Source organism: Arachis duranensis, chromosome 9 (genome assembly GCF_000817695.3).
Source record: "Arachis duranensis cultivar V14167 chromosome 9, aradu.V14167.gnm2.J7QH, whole genome shotgun sequence".
NCBI classification, from domain to species: Eukaryota; Viridiplantae; Streptophyta; class Magnoliopsida; order Fabales; family Fabaceae; genus Arachis; species Arachis duranensis.
Window position 1 is genome coordinate 111,459,733 of NC_029780.3, and position 19,735 is coordinate 111,479,467.

Genomic DNA, 19,735 nt, shown 5'->3' on the forward strand with positions numbered 1-19,735 from the left:
CGGTGGTTTGTTCGTGGAACTTGCTTGGCTAGTTAGTTGGCTTTGACCCTATTTCCCCTCTTTTTTTTCCTTTTCTTTCCCCTCTCTTTCCTCTTTCTACGTTCCATTGTAGGAAAAAAGATTATCGATCGTGTGTCGGCAGTGTATGACGAGCGCTTCGGAGCTATTCCACAGCAGGAGGCATCGTTTGGGACGATACAATAACAATCTAGGGCTTGACTCCGACCATGTTCCCGACCTCCACCATCCTCGCCGCCTTTCTCGCCGCCTCCCTCACTCTCCCTCTTCCTCCGTACTACACTTCCTCTTAGCTTCCTCCTCCATCTCTTATCTGTATCTGTATCTAATGTTTTGTATGCGTTGCTTGATCTGTTAGGAGCGTGCAGCAGCAGCTGATAGATTCGAGAGGAGGTATCGGCGGTCGCTGTTGAATGCGGAAAGCGTGAGAGATGCGTTTGCTCCTCCCTCCGATAGACTTCCTGTTGGTGTCTTACTTGCACGCGCCAGGCTCGTTGAGAGACTCAGAGGAGACCCTCTCTCGCCTAACAGGTTTAATTTAATTTCCCTTTTTGCCCCTTTTAGCTTTATAAAATCAATCAATTTATATGATGCTAAGTTGTTCTGGAAATTTCTCTCCCTTAGGCACTCAATAGGCAGGGATCAAGAAAGTGATGATGTTGTTGTTTCTGACTTGACTTCTCAAATGGGAAGGTCCCATCTATTGCAAGAGAAACCACCTGGACTGTCTCAGGAAGCCCTAGAGTCTTTACATGTTGAAGTTTTTAGCAGCAGGGATACAGGTGAGGATTGTAGCATATGCTTGGAATCTTTTGTGGATGGGGATCAGCTCATATGTTTGCCATGTCACCATAGATTTCACTTTGCTTGTTTGGATCCTTGGGTTCGCTGTTGCGGAGACTGTCCCTACTGTCGACGACATATACTTGTAAATAAATAAAGAAAATAACCACTCACTAGTTATAGTGACGAGAATGCTGCAATACAGTTGCATGCCTTTTGTAGTGTTTTATCTTAAAATTAACTAACTTTGCAGTTTTCCATAATGCAGTTTTTGTTGGGAAAAGAAGATATTCTTGTGTCATTGTTTCAGCAACAGAAATCTTGCAGTGTATAATGAATGAATTAAGATGGCTGTAACTAATATTAGTTACTAGTTTTGCAGTATATCTAATTTGTCACATAGATATTGATTATCATGGTTTTGGGGTTACAAGATTATATCCAGTTTGCCACTTGCTAACTGCTATCTTTCCTTTTTCGTTATCTGGATTTTCTTCTTAATGAACAAAATAACAAAACAAGAGAGTAGCAATATTATACCAACTATTTTACAAGCTCCCCATCAATTGACCCAATGGAAAAAGAACAGTGCCTTCGATTGGGATTCACATGTTAAGACTAAGATTAGACCAATTTATATATGTGCTCTATTATCAATTTTTTAATTCCTTGACTGACACTTGCATGTATGATATTATGTCTATGCAGAAACCAGAAATTTAGAATAAACACGAACATTTCGTTTCACATATAGCATATATACTATGAGATGAAGTCTGAAATTTCACTCGCTTGTTACTATAGGTCCTTCATAGTCATCAGTTATGACTTATGACTATCCTAGCTTCTTTGTCGGGGTTCTCATAATCCCCTCTTCTACGACAACCTTAAAGACCCTACCTTGGTACTTGGTTGGTAGGAAGCACATCACAAATTTACAATATACAATTCCCGTAGCTAGTGATAGATTGTCAGTTAGATATTTTTTTCCTTCCTTTCTTTTTTCTCGGATTATTCGGAACTCAACATATTTATTTAAAGATAAAGAGTTTAACTACTTGAAATAACCTGAACGTTAATAATAGAAATACAAAATATAAACACAAGTCTCGTGGATTGGGGTCAAATAATTGTATTGAACGCATAAGTTGGCTTTCTAAGTTTCTATGCAATGGATTCTAGTTTTGATTCCGTGTTAAGGACCAAGAGAAAACAGACTTCAAAATAATTAACTACCAGTGGATGCTTGGCCATAGCAACATTCAAATGTGGGTTACACACTTACACCAATATTTTGTTCCATGGCTCAACTTGGAAAACAACAATTTTCTATTTAATATCATTAGATAATCTGAGACGGCATGTAATTTACTACTAATATTGCTTAATATTTCATTAGAATTTTGAATAAAGTAACGAGAGTTTAAGGAAAATAGGAAGGCTAATTTGAAAGGAAAGGAAGAAAAAGGAGGCGGAGCGCGTAGTGAATTGGAATATACGCGTCAACTATAAAACTCACAACACTTCATTTTTTCTTTTTCCTTTCTCTGTCCACTCTTCTTTCTTTCTTTCTTTCCTTTTTTTTCATTCATTCTTTCCTCCAAACGCGGCATTCACCCACTCTCTCTCTCTCTACTTTCTTAGATTGATTCTTCACATAAAACACTGTAAAGTGTAAACACTCAAATTATCCCTAATTTCACTTCATTATTATTTCACTGCATACTCCGATCATGCTACGATTATGCTATAGCCCTTTCGATTGTTGCTTCCGGCGACGCGTCGGCGGCTCTGATAGCCTTCTCTGGCACACTGACCTCAAGCCTCACTTCTCCGGTGACTTCTCCATCGCCGTCGCTCAGGCCAATAACAGCCTCGAAGATCAGAGCCAAGTCTTTACCTCCCCCTCCGCCACCTACATAGGCGTCTACGACGGCCACGGCGGCCCCGAGGCTTCCAGATTCGTCAACAAGCGTCTCTTACCCTATTTGCACAGTAATTATTCAATCAATTCCCCGTTTCAATCGAATAGAATAGAACTTGTTAGAGTAATTGATGAAACTTGTTGAATTTTAGCTTCTAAGATCCAGAAGACCAAACGTTATTCATTTCATTGAATATCAATTACTTAATGATGATCAATATTATTGTGTTGATTAATTCGTTTGTGGTGTTAGCGATAAAAGTTAAGTGTTGTGTTGCTCAATAAAGTTGAAACATGCTTCTCACTTTGTTTTGTATGCAACAGCAGCTTCATTTATTTGATTTTGATAATTTCTTCTTTGCAGAATTCGTCTCTGAACAAGGGGGATTGTCAGTGGATGTCATAAAGAAGGCGTTCAGTGCGACGGAGGAGGAGTTCTTGCATTTGGTGAAGCTGTCTTTACCAGTTAGTCCCCAGATTGCTTCAGTGGGATCATGCTGCCTTCTTGGCGCAATTTCTAATAATGTGTTGTATGTCGCTAACCTTGGAGACTCGAGAGCTGTTCTTGGCCGGAGGGATACAGAGAGCAAGAATTCTCCTGTGGTGGCACTGCGGTTGTCCACGGATCATAATGTAGCTGATGAAGAGGTGAGGCGAGAAGTTGAAGCCCTCCACCCTGATGATTCACATATTGTGGTCTATACTCGTGGAGTTTGGAGGATTAAGGGCATTATACAGGTACAGTCACAACTCACAACAATACAAACTTTATTTATTTATCAACTTTGTGCATGATTTTCAAATTTACGCTGAGTATGGAATTGTCAATAGATATGCTGTTTATATTTACCTACTGTTGTACATATATCAATATCGCTGTGATGAAATGTGTCTGATTGCAGCATGTCAAAGTCTGAGTGAGACTAGTTCATCTATTGATTAAGAGACGAGCGCTGAGAGGGTATTCCTAGTTTACTACATTTAGATAATGGGTTCAGAATAGCTGTTTGTTGATCTAGAGAGTTTTTGTTCTGCAGGTGTCAAGATCAATTGGTGATGTCTATTTAAAGAGACCTGATTTCTTCAGAGACCCAGTTTTTCAGCAATTTGCAACTCCTATTCCCTTGAAGCGTCCTGTAATGACAGCTGAACCATCGGTCATAATTAGGGAGCTTGAAACAGAAGATCTATTTTTGATATTTGCATCAGACGGCCTATGGGAACAATTAAGTGATGAAGCAGCAGTTGAGATTGTTTTCAAATATCCAAGAGCTGTGAGTGTCTTCTGTAACTTGTGAGCTGCATATAACAACAGACTCTGTAGATTCTTTTACGGATTTTGAATTTTGATATGTGGTTCTGCTTATACTTTCAGGGAATTGCCAAGAGACTAGTGAGAGCTGCACTTCAGGAAGCCGCAAAGAAGAGAGAGATGAGATATGATGACATAAAGAAAATTGACAAAGGAATCAGACGACACTTCCATGATGATATAACTGTCATTGTAATCTATCTTGATCACCATGACAGCTCCTCCTCTAATGGAAGGTTTAAGCAAAGTGCTGTTGGCTGCACAACTGCCCCTATTGATATTTTTTCCCTAAATGCGGATGAAGCAGAGAAGAGTATGCTTGGTGCGATGGCCTAAGATGTGCATTCCTTCAAAGAATCATACACTGACATCATTTGGGATAAAAGTTATTAATTGGCGAAGATTGGTAAATGAAATGAATTCTTACCTAAGATGCATAGTATTATCAGATATAGTAGTAACTGGAACTGCTGACAGATTCGTGCAGATGCGGATAAGCATATGTATAGTTTAAGTCTTTTTCTTTTCTTTTCTTTTTTTTTTTTGTCTTTTTTAGGTTTGATATCAATTTTGTTTTTTCTCCAGATTTGGATAGAAAGAAATAAAATTTGTATTGATTGGTTAGTGATGATGATTTTTACCTTACTGTAATAATATTTATATATATCTGGATACAAGTTAAGCGTTGTTGACGTGTTACCAGCTTAACAAAAACGGCAGGATGGGCAACTAGATAACCACATTCGTGATATGAACACTTTCACACATGAAATGAAATCGCAAATATCTGTAACGCTGATAATTTTGTCAAAATAGAAGTGATAATGGGTAAGGTAGGGTAGGGTTTGGATTCAACTTTAATTCTACTCGCGGGTTGAGATTTTTATATAAATTTAACCCTATCTTATCCGCGGGTTGAAAATATCTCAACACTAATCCTATCTGCTCTTAATCCGCAGGTACTCGATCCTACCCGCGGATTACAAAAAATATACAGCACTATTATATAACTTGATGATAATTTAAAATAGAACTGATTTTTATGTAAAAAAAATTTAAATTATCAATTAATGATTTTCTTTTAATGGCTAAGGATTTTTTGTATTTAGTGAGAGGTTTTTGATTTAACATCCACTTAAAACATATTTTTATATATAGAGTTCGCATATTTTTATATATAGAATGCGGGTTGGTCGGTTGAAGCTCAACCCGCACCCTACCCAACCCGCACGAAAACCCTATCTGCACCTTACCCTATTCATTGCGGATCGGATTGGAAACCCTACCCGAGCGGATGAGATCGGGTTAGGTACTCGTGGGTAGAGTACATATTGCCACCCTTGTTGTCAACGTCCCTAAACATGAATTATCAAGTGTAGACTCAAGTTAAAATAGCATTACCGATATGAATATATTGGGATGGACATAGTTCTAAAGAAAGAGGGGGAAAAGAGAAGAGGGGGTAGGGGGAGAGAGGACAAGGAAAGGAGAACAAATGTTTTTTCCTGTATAATTTATATTCATTTTATAATTTAATTTTTATACACTTATCAATGTAATTCTTTTCTTCTACTAACATCCAATCAAGTATGCTCGTGTAGAGAACAGCAGCTAAATATAATACTCTTAAAACTTATCATACAAAGACTAGAATTGCTGAAAGCAGGATCCATGTGCTACAGCCTACAGCATAAATATGTCGGTATGTATACTCGAGAGATAATATTAAGTAATCTGCGAGCGGTTGTGAGAATCAAAGCATTGCAAGAGTCTTAATCTGCCCCCAATTAAAGTCTATGTGTGTGTGACTTCCTCAACCACTTTCTGTTTACCCATTCAACAGCCAAAGTTGCTTTGTTAATGTTCACTAACCAGTCATAATCAAATTCATATGCGAATGTAGTTGGGGGTCAAGGTGAGTGAAACACAAGTTTCCTCTTTTCTGCCATTAGTTGAGAATTCCCGTCAAGTGCTTAATTGCAACTGATTTTCTCAATAAATGTTTAGACTTTGTTCAAAACTTGAGTACCACTCACTAAGACATTGCTATTAGTTCAATCTTTTGACAAACAGCACTCATGAGCCATGCTTGCATGAACTCAAAAAATGTCATTTATTGCTAGCAAACAATAAATCACCAAAATCCTACTACTAAAAGCCCCCAGCTGCAGACGTTTTTATTCTTGAATTCATTCTTGTTTGTACTCTAGACACCAGACAGCATTGATCTTCAAAATTGACCGAATAAGCATTCTCTAGAGAATCATAGACCAACACAAGACCATTTCTTCGCAATGCGCTCTAGTAACCTGCATTTATCCTCCTCGCTTATATGCGGATCAAGGTTGCCAAGGTTTTGAGCAAAACTGTTTGCCTCATCTCGCAAATTAAGCTTACAGTACCAATCAACTATGGCGTTGTAAGTCTTTTGGTTTGGCTTACATCCCTGCTTCATCATCTGCCGAACCACATCAATAGCCTCTGCAAACATTGAATTGGCAGCGTAAGTTGCTACAAATGTGTTGTATGTTACAGCATCGGGAACAGGCACAGGGTCTTTCATTTCTTTAAATATCCTTTTCGCCTCCACCATCCTGCCATTTCTGCAGTATGCATAAATGACAGTATTGTATGAGACTATATCAGGCTTGATACCCTTCTCCACAATTTCCCTCAAGATCTTCTCAGATTTTTGGAAGTCTTCAGAGCGGCTATACATGTACATCAAGCTATTATACATAGACAGACTCAGAGTAAATCCACTCTCATACATAAAGTTCAAAATCTCTTTGGTTTTGTCTTCCATCTTCTTCCTCCCATATATTGAAAGCATCGCATTAAGAGTAGTCATGTCAGGTGAAATCGCTCTGCTTCTCAGCTCGAAAAAGGCACGTTCTGTTTCTTCTAGGAGATCAATCTTGCTGTTTACTAGAACAAGAGTCTTCAAAAGAACAGCATGTGGTTTAATTGCGCCAGTGTATATCTTCTCTGCAAGAGCATTCATCCTTTCAATCTCCTTAGCATTGGCATAGGCATGAAGCAGAGAAGAGTATGTTACCTCATTAGGTTTACATTGACCATCCTTCATTTCGGCAAGAACTTTCTCCGATTTTTCCCAAAGCCCTCCTCGGGCCAATGCTGCTAAAACAGCATTATAGGTAGAAAGATCAGGAGTCACTCCAGCTTCTAGCGTTCTCTGATAAATAGCCATAGCTTGGTCAAAGGAACCACACCTGCTGTATGCACTTATTAGCGTGTTAAAGGTTTCCCTCTCCGGCACAAACCCTGCTCTCTTCATTTCTTTAAATACTCCTGATACTTCAGAGTCCAATCCATTTTGTCCAAATATAGCCAAAAGCGTATTCCAAGTAACTATGTCAGGGGAATAATTGCATACTCTGATCTCCTTAAAAACTTTCTCCATTTCTGCAAACTTTCCTCGGTCACCATACATCTTAATAAGGGCATTGAAGGTACATATATTAGGCTTGCAACCAGCAGCTCTCATTTCTTCAAAAACTTCCATTGCTAGCTCATCTTTTTTAGCCTTCACAAATGCTGACAAAAGGGTGGTATAGGTGTAAACATCAGGTTTGATCCCTTTCTCCACCATTTGGGTTTTAAGTTCCAATGCTTCCTCCAACAAACCAACTCTGGCGTATGCCGATATCAACGAAGTGTAGGTCACTATGTCAGGAGGAAAGCCATCACTTTCCATCTGTCTCAGAACATCCATGGCTTCCTTGGGCCGCCTGGACTTGCCATAAACATCCAACAACGCATTGTAAGTAACCATGTCAGGCATAAATCCAGCTAACTTAATCTCATTAAAAATCTCAAGAGCTTCCTCATACAAAGACCCCGGGCGACAACAACTTATGAGGGTATTATAAGTGCACAAATCCGGGACAAAACCACGGGCTTTCATGCTCTCAACAAGATCAATAATCTTAGTCCAAGGCATGCCCATCTTCCCATAAACATTCAAAACAGCATTATACGTAATTAAATTAGGCTCACACCCCATTTGTTCCATCTTCTTAAAAAGATTCAAGGCCTCCCTATACCTCTTACTATTAGCATAAGCAATTATCAAAGAAGTATAAGTATGAGCATCGACCTTAACACCATCGTTTTCAAGCTTGTTTAGCAACGAAGCCGCAGAAGAGACCCGACCCGCTTTACCGAGAATGTTGACAATCCCAGCAACAAGAAAGGAACCATTTAAAAGCGAAACGCAATCGTGCCTGCTATGAACCCAGTCAAACACACTCAATGCAAGCCCAAATTCGCTGTAAAACCCTAAACCCTTGATTATGCCCAAAATGTCCGAAGCCAAGGAGTCCCTACTGGGTTGTTGGAGTAAAGGGTGCAGAATTTGGGGTAAGCGAGTGGAATCGAAAGAAGGGTGAATCAAAGTTTCGAGAATTCGATGAGCCAGAGGGGAAAGGCGATGAGTTGAAGAAGAATTGCGGCGGTTGGAGAGGGGAACGGTGTGGTGTTCAGGAGGTGGAGAATGAGTCAGGTGCAGGTGCGGAGGAGTAGAATTCGGCGTAAAAAAGAGGTCTTGGAGGAGAGGAGTTATCGGGGAGTGAGAGGGGGAGGGTGACGGTGAAGAGGAGTATGAGGATGAGATCAGAGGGATAGTGAGCTTCTCTGCCATTGGAATGGAAGATGTTAGCACTTACCAGCTTCCAGGACAAAGTTGTGCACTCTCAACTACTTTCATGGACTAAATCCCTATTTTGGACTTGATATTCATGGGATTACCTATTTTGGTCTTCAAAATTTAAAATTATTTATATCGATCTTTTAAATTTAAGCCGTGTTTTATTTAAAGAAATAGGATATTGAAACAGGGACACAAAAATATAAAATTGTATTTGAGAGAGAAGACATAAACAGAGATAATGTATTCAGAGACATTGAATTATTGTATTTTGTGTCCATCCTGACAAGAAAGACACAGAAACACTAACAAAGGACACAATTTATTTTTTATTTTTCTTTCATTATTCTTATTAATTTTTTATAATTATATTTTTATTATTATATTTTTCATCTCAAATTTTTTAAATAAAAAAATGAGAATAAATTGGATTTTCATAATTTGTTCTAGTTTACGCCAAACAGAATACAAAAACACAAAATTTTCTGTCTCTTTCCACCATCAGTGTCTTGTCCTGTCATATTTTCGGAAACAAACGCAACCTTAAGTCTTATCAATGTAGTCCCTCAACTTTTTCTATCGATGACTAGACAAATAGAATGCTGAAATGAAACTCTCTCTGCCATGATGCCTAAACGACGTTGTTTACTCTTGGCACCCAAACAAGTCAGAAACGTCATTTTGTATATGAAAGGAGAAGAAATGATAGAGACCCAAAATCAAGTATTCTTCTTCTTCTCTACCTCAACTGTTCTTCATTTCTGACTTGTTTGGACACCAAGGGTAAACAATGTCATTTACTCATATCATCTAGCGTGGCAGGAAAAGTGTCATCTCAGCACTCCATTTGCCAAATTATCGGCGGAAAGAGTCGAGAGACCATATTGATGCCCGAACTTGAATCTGAAGGACTAATATAGGTAATTTTGAATTTCAAGAACCAAATTGAATAATCGTGTGAATCTCAGGGACCAAATTGAAGATTTAGTCTACTTTCATTACTGAATTTCGAAAAGAAAACCAAAAATATTTGGTAACCAAAGAAAATTAACCAAAAATTGTCTTAATTTATCTTATTTAGTATTTATTAATTATTACGATAATTAATAAATATTAAATAAAGTAAATTCTGACTTTTTTTTCTCTCTTTAGCATTACCAAAAGAAAAATATGTCTCTTTTCCCATATATTTTCTACATAAATTGACATATATGTTTTGTAAAAGGGTAAATCATCAAATTCGTCGCTCAAAGATTATTCGTTCTCTAAATTAATTTTCAAAAGATTTTTTAATCAAATTTGTCTTTCAAAAATTATAAATTAATCGTATTAGTCTTTCTGTCATTTGCTTTGTTGATAGCGCTAAAATTTGTTAAGGTGACACGTTAAGTGATACTACACCACACATAGGAGTCTTAATTGACTATAGTAGAATAAGTTTATGAAATTAGATCAAATCAAAATTTAATTGAGGACTTGAAGCGTTGCAATTTCTCAATTTAGAGTTAATTTGATCTATTTTATAAACTTATCATGTTAACAGCCAATTATGACTACTATCTGTGTTATGGTGTTACTTAACGTATCACATCAACAAATTTTGACGTCGTTAACAACGGAAGTGATGAAATGACTAAAATGACTAACTTAAAATTTTTGAAAGACGAATTTAATTAAAACAATTTTTCGGAGACTAATTTAGAGAATGAGAGGTCTTTTGGAGACTAATCTGACTATTTATTTTTTAAAAAAATATTTACTTATGCAATGATAAAATTGACATATATCTCGTTTATATTATGGGTAAATTACCAAAATTATACTCGAATAATTTTTTTCCTAACGAAATTACACCTAAATTTTGTTATTGACAAAAATACCCTAAAATAATTTTAAAACGTGACATAAATATTTAATATTAAATATGTATTTCTCAAAAAATAATTTGGAGCTTAAATTTTAATGCGCAAGCATGATTGAAAAATTGAGATATTTTTATTTTTAAAATTCGCTAACTATATTTTTTTGTAATGTCTTAAAAGTATTATTGGTTATTGACAAAAAAATCACAAAAAAATATATATACTTAGCAAAAAATCACAAAATTTTAAGGATAAAAATATCTTATTTTTCTAATTATACTTACAAAAAATCGAATCAAATGTATTTTTTGAGAATACATATCTAATGTTGCGTATTTTTGTCGTATTTTTAAATTATTTAAAAACATTTTTGTCGATAACAAAATTTGAGTATATTGTCGGGATTCGAGTCCCGCCTTGTGCATGCAACAACCCATTGGCCAACGGCAAATCTTTAAATGGAGCTCAGTACCGCGACGGATTAGTCATTGACCTGTTGAGTTGAGGGATACCGTGAGAAACAAAAAAAAACTAGATAAAATCATACTTGCAAAACCATTAAAATCAATTTAAAAGATAAAATTAATATAATTTATTACAATTTAAATAATATTAAATTGATTTTTATTTAATTCAATTCAATTTTACTCAACTGATTAAAATATTATATTATATCAATTTAAATTTATTGATTAGATTTAATTCAAACTATTATTATTTAGATTAAATCATTTTTTATTATTCAAAATCAATTTTTTAAAATATTATAATATTTTTTCTCATTTAAATATTTAAAAATAATTTAAAAAATAAATCAAAACTCTCAATTATTCCTCCATGTAAAAATAGTAAAGTAAAAACTTAGGTATAATTAATTTTAAATTTTATGGAATTAATAGTTGAGAGTTGTTAAATAATTTAATAAGTTTTTAATTATACCTGAGTTGTTACCAAATAATAATACGAATCACACGCTACTATCCGAAACTTGATGCTAAGCTTCAATCACAGACGAAACTCAAATGCAAGGCCAACCTCTGAGTCTTGATATTCGTAATTCGTCTCGTTCACCCGTATCCAATGACTAATAACAGGGATTTGCTCATAGCATAAACAAAGTTTCTTGATATATGAATGTCGAAGGGAAACAAATTTTTGCGATTCAAGACCCCTTCCCCAAATCCCAGACCCCTTCCCCAAATTCAAGAAGGGAAACAAAGACTAAAAACAAAACTGCAATTCCTCAAATTTTTGCGTCCTTAATCCTAAATCAAAGCAATGTGTCAAGGTCTAAAAATTTTACATTCTAAATCTCACTGTAATGCTCCCAGAGATGACTGAAGAAAAAAAAAAACAAAACAAAAAAGACCAAACATAGAAGAACTAAGTGAGAAGTTGAGAACGCTTTATGCTTTCGTTCACCCCATAACTTGAAACTCTCGTTCCCATCATCCTGCGAAGATAACCAAGAGAGCTATTTAGAAGCCTGAAAACATGTAAACATGTAACGAACATTAAAAGAATGTTCAAAGTTGCTATTAGAAACACTCATCGCATTACTCATTCCATAGGTGCAAACAGTCTCTTAAACATGTTTAATCAGTATTGTGTGAACATGTGATTACAAATTGACATTTAACACTCGATAAATTATCAATAATACTTAAGATCACTAGAAGAACTTTGCATGTAATCAAAACATTGAAAAGTGGAAACTCAACATTCTCAATTTCTCACTGCAGATTTTTCCATTAACCTACTATATAAACCCGTAACATTATTGTCAAATTCGTTTTGTGCAGAGAGATAAATCCAACCAAATTTCACTGTATAACCAATCCCATCCATGAACTCATTAACGTACGGGTATATTGAATACATTCTGCTGCATAGGCATAAATATTGGGCTTTAAAGAAAGTTAACATACCAACCGATAACCAAGAAAGTTAACTGGCATAGGCATAAATATTGGAGTCTAATACAATATCTAAACAGACGAAAGTTGACCTGGTAGATCTACAAATTATTTTACTCATTATGCGTTTCTAAATCCTTCGATGTGCTATGAGATTCTTGAAAATATAAAACGATAAACGGCAAATGATTGTGAAATTTTATTTAATTTAACAAGAGAATCCAAATCAGACTATCAGATTTTTGCAGAGAAACTCAGAGACCTACCATAGTAATTGATATTTTAAAAAGATGAAAAAATGCAAAAGAAGAAAAATACACACCTAACCAGATCCAACGATGATGTTGTTAATTGGAATAAAGATGAGCTTAACGAAGAAGCCAACGAATCCCATCACGACGAACCCGATGGCAGTACGAACAGCAACCTTTGAGAATTCTGGAACCAAAAAAACACGATCAGATTATTCAATATTCAAACCAAGATCTAGACGACGGGAAATGTTATTCAATTATTTTCTTGAGAAAAGAAAGAAGGATATTAGGTTAAGAAAGAGACCTTTGCGATCTGGCTTGTGGCAACGTTTTACGAGCCTGACGCTGTCCTTGGCGAACTCTCTGAGGGGATCGAAGACTGAATCAATGGCGTCCATTTTCTCTTATCTCTTTGCGGTTCTTGATCTCAGAATATTCAATGGATTTGACTTTCTTTTGAAGAAGTAAAGTAAGTATAGCGTTCTTCTTCCTTCTTCCTTTGTATAAATGTGCCAACGCCAAAAATATCACAACAATTTGACACGATTCTTCTGCAGCATGCCGCGTGCTTCTCTATGGGCGTTTTTCAGCCCAATAGTTTTGCGATTTTTTGGCGCTTTTGTCACCTCCTGCAAGTAATATGGGCCCAAATTTTTACCAACAACATTATAGGCCCAAACTGGAGAGAGTACATGCCACACGAGCTCTATGGGCTGATCTAGCATTTCATGACAAACTAGCCCGCCTAATTTCCATCTTGTAATTTCTTTGTGGGCTTATAAACTAAAAGTAACGGATTTTTGTCCAAAACCAAAAGTATTTATTTGGTTCTCCAATTAAATCATGTATCGAAAATTTTTTTAAAAAATGAGTAATTTTTTATTGTTGAAAAAAAGAGTATTTTTTTGTGAAAGGTTGATCCAAGTTTTTAGAGTATTTAAATTGTCAACTTTTTACCAAAATTAGCGATGAAGGAATATAAGAATTAAATAAAGACTCTAACTAAGTTGGGTCGATTTAGTGGTTAGTTTCTTAGTCTGTTTAAGTATATTTAGAGCTCGAATCCTTCCTTATATATGCAGTAACCGACAAATCCGCGATGGATTATGTGGCTTCATATTGCTATGTTTAAACGTATGAATCTTTTGATGTACTAATTCTATCAAAAAAAGTCTTTATATATGAATCTAGTTTCTTAGCTATGTTGTATTCCCCATTATGATTGATTACCGTTTTAAAGAAGAAAAAAGTGAATGAAGAACAATGATATCTACGTGACACCAGAAAACCAGTGAAATCAAGATGTAAACTATTTCTCTGTCTTAGCTTGTTCACATCACACATATTACCACGCCCAACCACCACTTTAGTTAGATCGTTACGTATCCTTAAATTAAATGAATATCAGGTGAAATTAATCTTACTCTTCCCTAATTAATCATTGCATCTATATATCTTATCACTCAATTAAAGGAACGGTTGACTACTATTAGGCACTAGCAGGCGAATCTAAGTTTTAAGTACTTTTAAATTTCATTAATGTTGTCAATAGCAATAACTTTGTTTTTCTATAATAAAAGGACAAACAATATATACATGTTAATTAATGAAAAAAGGGCTGATCGAAATAGAATAATGCTAGAGAGCCAACATAATTTATTGTTTTTGATCTATAGTTTTAGTCATTAACTCAATTTCTCAATATACTTTTAGTTTACATTTGAAATATTATTAGCTAATTGCTGGGCAGAAAAACTTGAAATGAGAAAAGGGCAAATATGAATAAACTGAATAACAACGATGTTGCTCCTACTATAAGGTTGTACGTGTCAGATAAAACAGCAACTGCTATGCAAGGATTCTTATTAGTTTTTTTTACAATGGAAGAGGCAATTAAGGAAAGAATAGGCTAGTCTCTGTTGATTTAGGACTCGAGAATAATTAATGGGAATGAATATAAAGGTAGCAAAGGGAAAAGAAGCCAGCTAACAAAAGTAAGCTGGAAAGTAGCATCATCGTCTAAGATCGCAAAAGCATCGACCTTTAAACAAACTACCCTACCAAATCTCTAACGTTTGTTATTGATCTGACACCAAACATTTCTGTCATTATAACAAGTAACCACCGCTATCAATTTTCTCATGCAATAATGGAGCAACTTAACTAATCACTTTCTCAAGTTTTGAATTCATCAGTCAACTACGTTAAATTATAAACTGTATGTATTTGTCATCTTAATTGCTTGCTCGGTAATGCTAAGAAAATAAAAACAACCGTCAGAACTTATTTTATTTAATTTTCATTAATTATCATAACCAATTAATAAATATCAAATAAAATAAATTTTGACTAATTTATTTTAGTTGCCAAATATTTTTATTTCTGTTTAAATATATTTATTTATGGATGTAATATATTATTATCAACAATATGAAATGGAGGAACATATAACTATTGATTTATTTAAGAGTAATACGGAAAAAGAGTATGAACTACTTTTTTTTTTTTGCAATGAATATTTATTTTTTAATTTTTTCTATCCTAATCTTTGTTCATCCGTTACTTGTTAGGTAATTATATTGTTGGATTACTTAACAAAATTGGAGTAATAAATGTTTGTAATTTTAACTTCTTCTTCTTCAATTTAATTTTCAATATATAAATAACATTAGTACTCTTCAACATTTATTTTGAAGTGCAACCAACCATGCCAAGTGAAAGTCCAACCAAACCTGATACTTAAAACATGCATGGATAAGAATTAGTAGTGAAATGCATTCGCTTAACTACTAAAATGCCGTTTTAATTATTTTATTCTGATTATTTAATATTTACTTAGCTTTTGGACATATAAGTATAAATTAAGCTACCTAGCAAACATACCAAAATTAAAATAATTAATACACCACGCATTACTGCTAATAATGTTTTCTAAAGCTGACATGAAATCAAGCTTGTTTTCTAAGCAAAGTCTACCCAAGCAATCACCTTTTCTTCCTTAATTGGCACTGTTCCCTCTTTTAGATTTACCCTACTTTCATTCAACCAAAGCAAACAAGACACGTGAATCCAAATGAATAATCATGTTCATTACCAGCAGAGGCTGAAGTCCCCACTACCAAAGCTGGGTGCTCTGAGGCTGTGATTATATTATATGGCTGCCTGCAACTCATTCAAAAATTTAAGTTTTAATCATCTCTTCTTTAGGCTGTAATTTGTTATTAAATTTTAATCGTATTTTTTCAAACTATATACTTATCATTTATCGGCAAACTAAAAATGAAGTATGAAATTACTTTTAGAATTATCCACATAAACACACAAATTTGTCAAGTAGTAGTATATATCTATATACAATATTTAATTTGTTCGACAAATTTAACAAAATGATTATTTTTTTTTTCCAATAACACTATTTTTCATGAGTATGTTTTTAGTGTTTTTGAATTTTATTCTTCCATTAGTAGTTTTTTCCAATAATATACAATATCTCTCTTTAAAAAAATTTGATGAAAAATAAAAATTATAATAATTCTTTTTTTTTTAAGCATGCATTGTATACATATTGCTACGGTGTAACCGGAGATTAATGGATTGGATGGTGTTGATTGGCCCAATCGCTTGAAAGAGGAAGCCTTCGAGTGGGTCTGCACCTCGGGGGCCTCCGTAGAGGAGAAGAGGGTGGTACCTGCAAAGACAATCCGATGCGTAAGTTAGCAAGGGTGTGAGCAGGTTTAGAGAGTTTGGAACTTGGAGATACCTGAGGGGTGTCAGTGTATTTATAGTGGTAAACCAATAACCACCGTTGGAGTAATGCCATCTTTTTAGGGCGTTAACCGTCCCATTATCTTAGGGAGGTTAGGATATGGCTCTTGGAAGTGGTTAGAGAGATTCTAGGGGCAGTTACTCACTTGAATGAGTGTTTATCTTCCAACTAACTCTCGTGCCCGACTTCTTTAGAGCAAGTCATGGTTAGAACCGACTTCATTGGACGAAGGTCGGTATTGGATGAGACTCAATCCGTGGGATTAGGCCTTTTGTTTGGAACTGGACTTTTACTGTTGGGCCAGGATATGAATACATACCATTTTTTTTCCATTGATGCATTTAAAGCTTCTCTTTTATTATGGATGTTAACTAGAAAGTGAAATATTTTTTCGGTCCATATCAATTAATTTTTTAAATAATTTTTTTTATGTTATATTTTAAATTTAAAATTCTTAAAAGTTAAAAATTAAAAAAATAATTTTAAAATAAAAAATTTATTATTATTAACCAAATAAAAGTTAATTTTCTATATTTACTGTTTATTATTTTTTTGTCACTGTATCTTCTAATTCGACCGGTCAAATATTAATTTAAACTATATTTAAGAGTCTATTGTTGGTCAAATAAATTGCTGCATTCACAAAACGAGATTTAAACTTTTGACACTTATTTAAACAAATGAATAAACGACTACTCGACCAATCCAAAATTTGAACTTTCGACATTTATTTAAACAAACGAGTATTCAACCAATCCAAGTTGATTTTATTGTTTATTACTTGATACCACCAAGAATAAAACATGAGTATATATGAGGAGGTTCAGGTACCAACCGGACCCTCATATATTTCTTTGTGGCAGCCTCAAGTCCCCAACGTAGCGTACAAATTACACATGCCATGAGACACCACATCACTAAGGAATGAAGCCACACTCATGACCCACACTTCCTACATTATTCTTTTTATATGATTATGCTTATAATTGACATACACACCGATATGAAAGTATTCACCACTCACCACTCACCACTCACCACTCACCACTATGAAAATTAAATCTTACAATAGCATGCATGTATATATAATTAATTCAGTAGTGCTACGTTACCAATTTTTTATCTGCCAAAATCTGTCAACTTGAATTGGGCTGAACATGAAGTCCATCTACTAAATAAAACCACATTTAAGTTAATCATAGTTTAATCCTAATTTATCACGTGTTGGTAATAGTTGGCAGACTCTCTCTTGGTAACGTATACTTATATATACTTGTTCACGCACACAGAGATCTTATGCTACAAAATAGATGAGAGCTTCAGAATAACAAGGTATACCGTATACACATGGTATGTCAGTGTAAGCTAATAAAAAGAAGACAAAAATTAATTAAACTCGAAACATGTATATGTACATAATGACATAAATAAATAAGAATAGAAATGGTAGAGGTAGACAATCATTTTCCACATTTACCGGCCTACACGTAGCACACAAAATTGAGCAACAGAAATTGGGACATGAACTACTTCATATGTAAATACTACCCACTGATTACGATTTCTTTCTCTATCTGAAACACTCGCCCAATGCTTGCAAATGTGGTTCCGGTTCCCCAATTCAAATCAGCACAACAACGTAACAGAGCATAACTCTGTTGGTTAAGGGGCACCAATACCTAATAAATTAATAAGGGTTTAATATAAGGAACAAAGATGTAATCAATTAATTACAGTTAATGCATTTCGGATTATTCATATAAAAGAAAGTATGCCAATTATTTACATGTCCTCTAATCAGCATTATCATGTGCCCATAATCATTTTGGTGGCTACTGTATGTAATGTCATCATAACATATAATTCATTGTTAGGGCCTATTGATCATTTCTCCATATAGTCACTTATATCTTTAATGGCTAATCACTCGTTGTCCATGAAAATTGTAAATACATTATGAAAATCGGAAAAAGATTACTGCATTAATAGTCATGTAATGTTAGAAGCACGAAATTATAGTGCATACAGTACTTTAATTATTGATGTTTATGTAAATAATAGTTCAAACTTAAATAAGGTTGGTACTTAATTTATTAATAACGACTTAATTAAAACAATATCTATGCAATTATAAAACAATACATATAATTTTTAATAAAAAATTTAAATTTAAATATCAAAAATTAAAAATATATTTTATAGATATATATATAAGAATGATACTTGAAAAAAATTGACACCAATTTATATATATAATGTAAGACTAAAGGAATTAAAAAACTTAAATATTAAAAAATAAAAAATATGTTGTTAGATTACTAGTTTAAAATGATTAAGTTGATGACTAAATAATAATAAAAGATGAGTGTTAAGAGGTAAGTAATTTTTGTAATTTGTAACTGTCAAGTAATTATTAATGATAATTTTTATGGTATGAGATTTCATCAAATAAATTTAATAAAGTTACTTATCCCTTACACTTATCCATAATAAAAAACAATAAATTCTGATCAACAACCTTAGCCTTTTTCTATTTTTAGCCAGCTAGCTTTATGTTTTTAGAGTACCTTGCTAAAGAAATTTAATTTTGAATATTTTATCCAATAAAAATACTATTTATACAGTTAATTTTAGTGTACACAAGTAGCATAGTTGTTTATATAATAAAAATAGGCAATTATTTTTTGAAGATGTCAAAAACATCTTTTCATAATGATTTTTGTTTAAAAAGTGTAATTTATTTATTTTGTAACACTTTTACTTTAAATAAAATTAAATTTTACAATCTATCATCTAATAAAAATGATATATCTTCACATGATGACAATCATTAAATTTTTATTAGAGTAGCCACCATCAAAATATATGTTGATAGTAATGCATGCATGAAGAAGAAGATCCCATGAAGCATATCCATATAGAGCAAAAATTTGTCCGAAATTGAAAAGCTTGTGTGTCACTCAATTACCATTACGCCTATATATTCTTCTTCTTCTCTCCTTGCCTCTTCCACTTAACCCTCCCAACTTTGAAGAAGAAAAGAAGGAGAAGTGCCATGATGGACAGAGCAACCATTCTGTTTGCCGCTTTCGTCTGCATCGTGGCCGCCGCCGGAGTCGCTGCTCAACAACAACAACAATCTCCCCCAACTCCTCCAACTCCCACCACCACCACCCCTTCTCCACCGACCTCTACCCCGGCTCCTCCCACTCCTCCATCTTCTCCTCCTCC

General features: G+C 34.3%; 5 protein-coding genes across 6 annotated transcripts in view; 3 read left to right on the forward strand and 2 right to left on the reverse strand.

The window, feature by feature from the left end:
- Positions 1-6: 6 nt before the first annotated feature.
- Positions 7-1,185, forward strand: LOC107467548 (probable E3 ubiquitin-protein ligase RHY1A). The gene is made up of 3 exons (XM_016086674.3): positions 7-292; positions 377-549; positions 643-1,185. The coding sequence occupies exons 1-3, from the start codon at positions 146-148 to the stop codon at positions 956-958; spliced, it is 636 nt and encodes a 211-aa protein (XP_015942160.1). The 5' UTR covers positions 7-145; the 3' UTR covers positions 959-1,185.
- A 1,176-nt stretch (positions 1,186-2,361) lies between these two features.
- LOC107467522 (probable protein phosphatase 2C 63) lies at positions 2,362-4,668 on the forward strand. The gene is made up of 4 exons (XM_016086643.3): positions 2,362-2,796; positions 3,090-3,463; positions 3,763-3,999; positions 4,101-4,668. The coding sequence occupies exons 1-4, from the start codon at positions 2,535-2,537 to the stop codon at positions 4,371-4,373; spliced, it is 1,146 nt and encodes a 381-aa protein (XP_015942129.1). The 5' UTR covers positions 2,362-2,534; the 3' UTR covers positions 4,374-4,668.
- A 951-nt stretch (positions 4,669-5,619) lies between these two features.
- Positions 5,620-8,760, reverse strand: LOC107467526 (pentatricopeptide repeat-containing protein At5g02860-like). The gene has a single exon (XM_016086648.3). The coding sequence runs from the start codon at positions 8,698-8,700 to the stop codon at positions 6,301-6,303; it is 2,400 nt and encodes a 799-aa protein (XP_015942134.1). The 5' UTR covers positions 8,701-8,760; the 3' UTR covers positions 5,620-6,300.
- A 2,913-nt stretch (positions 8,761-11,673) lies between these two features.
- LOC107467551 (protein transport protein Sec61 subunit gamma) lies at positions 11,674-13,252 on the reverse strand. 2 transcript variants are annotated; one of them, XM_016086677.3, is made up of 3 exons: positions 13,043-13,252; positions 12,807-12,922; positions 11,674-12,054 (listed from the first exon to the last, which is right to left on the reverse strand). In XM_016086677.3, exons 1-2 carry the CDS (start codon positions 13,134-13,136, stop codon positions 12,807-12,809), a joined length of 210 nt encoding a protein of 69 aa, XP_015942163.1. In that variant the 5' UTR covers positions 13,137-13,252; the 3' UTR covers positions 11,674-12,054. The 2 variants fall into 2 exon arrangements, with proteins under 2 accessions (XP_015942163.1, XP_015942162.1); XM_016086676.3 differs by having other exon boundaries at positions 11,674-12,021; positions 13,043-13,250.
- Positions 13,253-19,417: 6,165 nt separating this feature from the next.
- Positions 19,418-19,735, forward strand: part of LOC107467257 (classical arabinogalactan protein 9) — a gene marked incomplete in the record, with an annotated part of 1,747 nt that continues 1,429 nt past the window's right edge. Inside the window, 1 exon segment of the mRNA XM_016086294.3 lies at positions 19,418-19,730. Within this exon segment, the coding sequence (XP_015941780.1) occupies positions 19,560-19,730 (171 nt within the window).

What these genes read in the sequence shown, in the direction of transcription:
- LOC107467548 (XM_016086674.3), top strand. Translation starts at nt 146, where the DNA reads ATGACGAGCGCTTCGGAGCTATTCCACAGCAGGAGGCATCGTTTGGGA. An exon ending in CTCACTCTCCCTCTTCCTCC is followed by an intron (nt 293 to 376) that starts GTACTACACTTC and finishes TTGATCTGTTAG; the next exon opens with GAGCGTGCAGCAGCAGCTGA. An exon ending in GACCCTCTCTCGCCTAACAG is followed by an intron (nt 550 to 642) that starts GTTTAATTTAAT and finishes TCTCTCCCTTAG; the next exon opens with GCACTCAATAGGCAGGGATC.
- LOC107467522 (XM_016086643.3), top strand. Translation starts at nt 2,535, where the DNA reads ATGCTACGATTATGCTATAGCCCTTTCGATTGTTGCTTCCGGCGACGC. An exon ending in TCTCTTACCCTATTTGCACA is followed by an intron (nt 2,797 to 3,089) that starts GTAATTATTCAA and finishes TCTTCTTTGCAG; the next exon opens with AATTCGTCTCTGAACAAGGG. An exon ending in TTTTCAAATATCCAAGAGCT is followed by an intron (nt 4,000 to 4,100) that starts GTGAGTGTCTTC and finishes TTATACTTTCAG; the next exon opens with GGAATTGCCAAGAGACTAGT.
- LOC107467526 (XM_016086648.3), bottom strand. Translation starts at nt 8,700, where the DNA reads ATGGCAGAGAAGCTCACTATCCCTCTGATCTCATCCTCATACTCCTCT.
- LOC107467551 (XM_016086677.3), bottom strand. Translation starts at nt 13,136, where the DNA reads ATGGACGCCATTGATTCAGTCTTCGATCCCCTCAGAGAGTTCGCCAAG. An exon ending in CCACAAGCCAGATCGCAAAG is followed by an intron (nt 12,923 to 13,042) that starts GTCTCTTTCTTA and finishes TTTTGGTTCCAG; the next exon opens with AATTCTCAAAGGTTGCTGTT.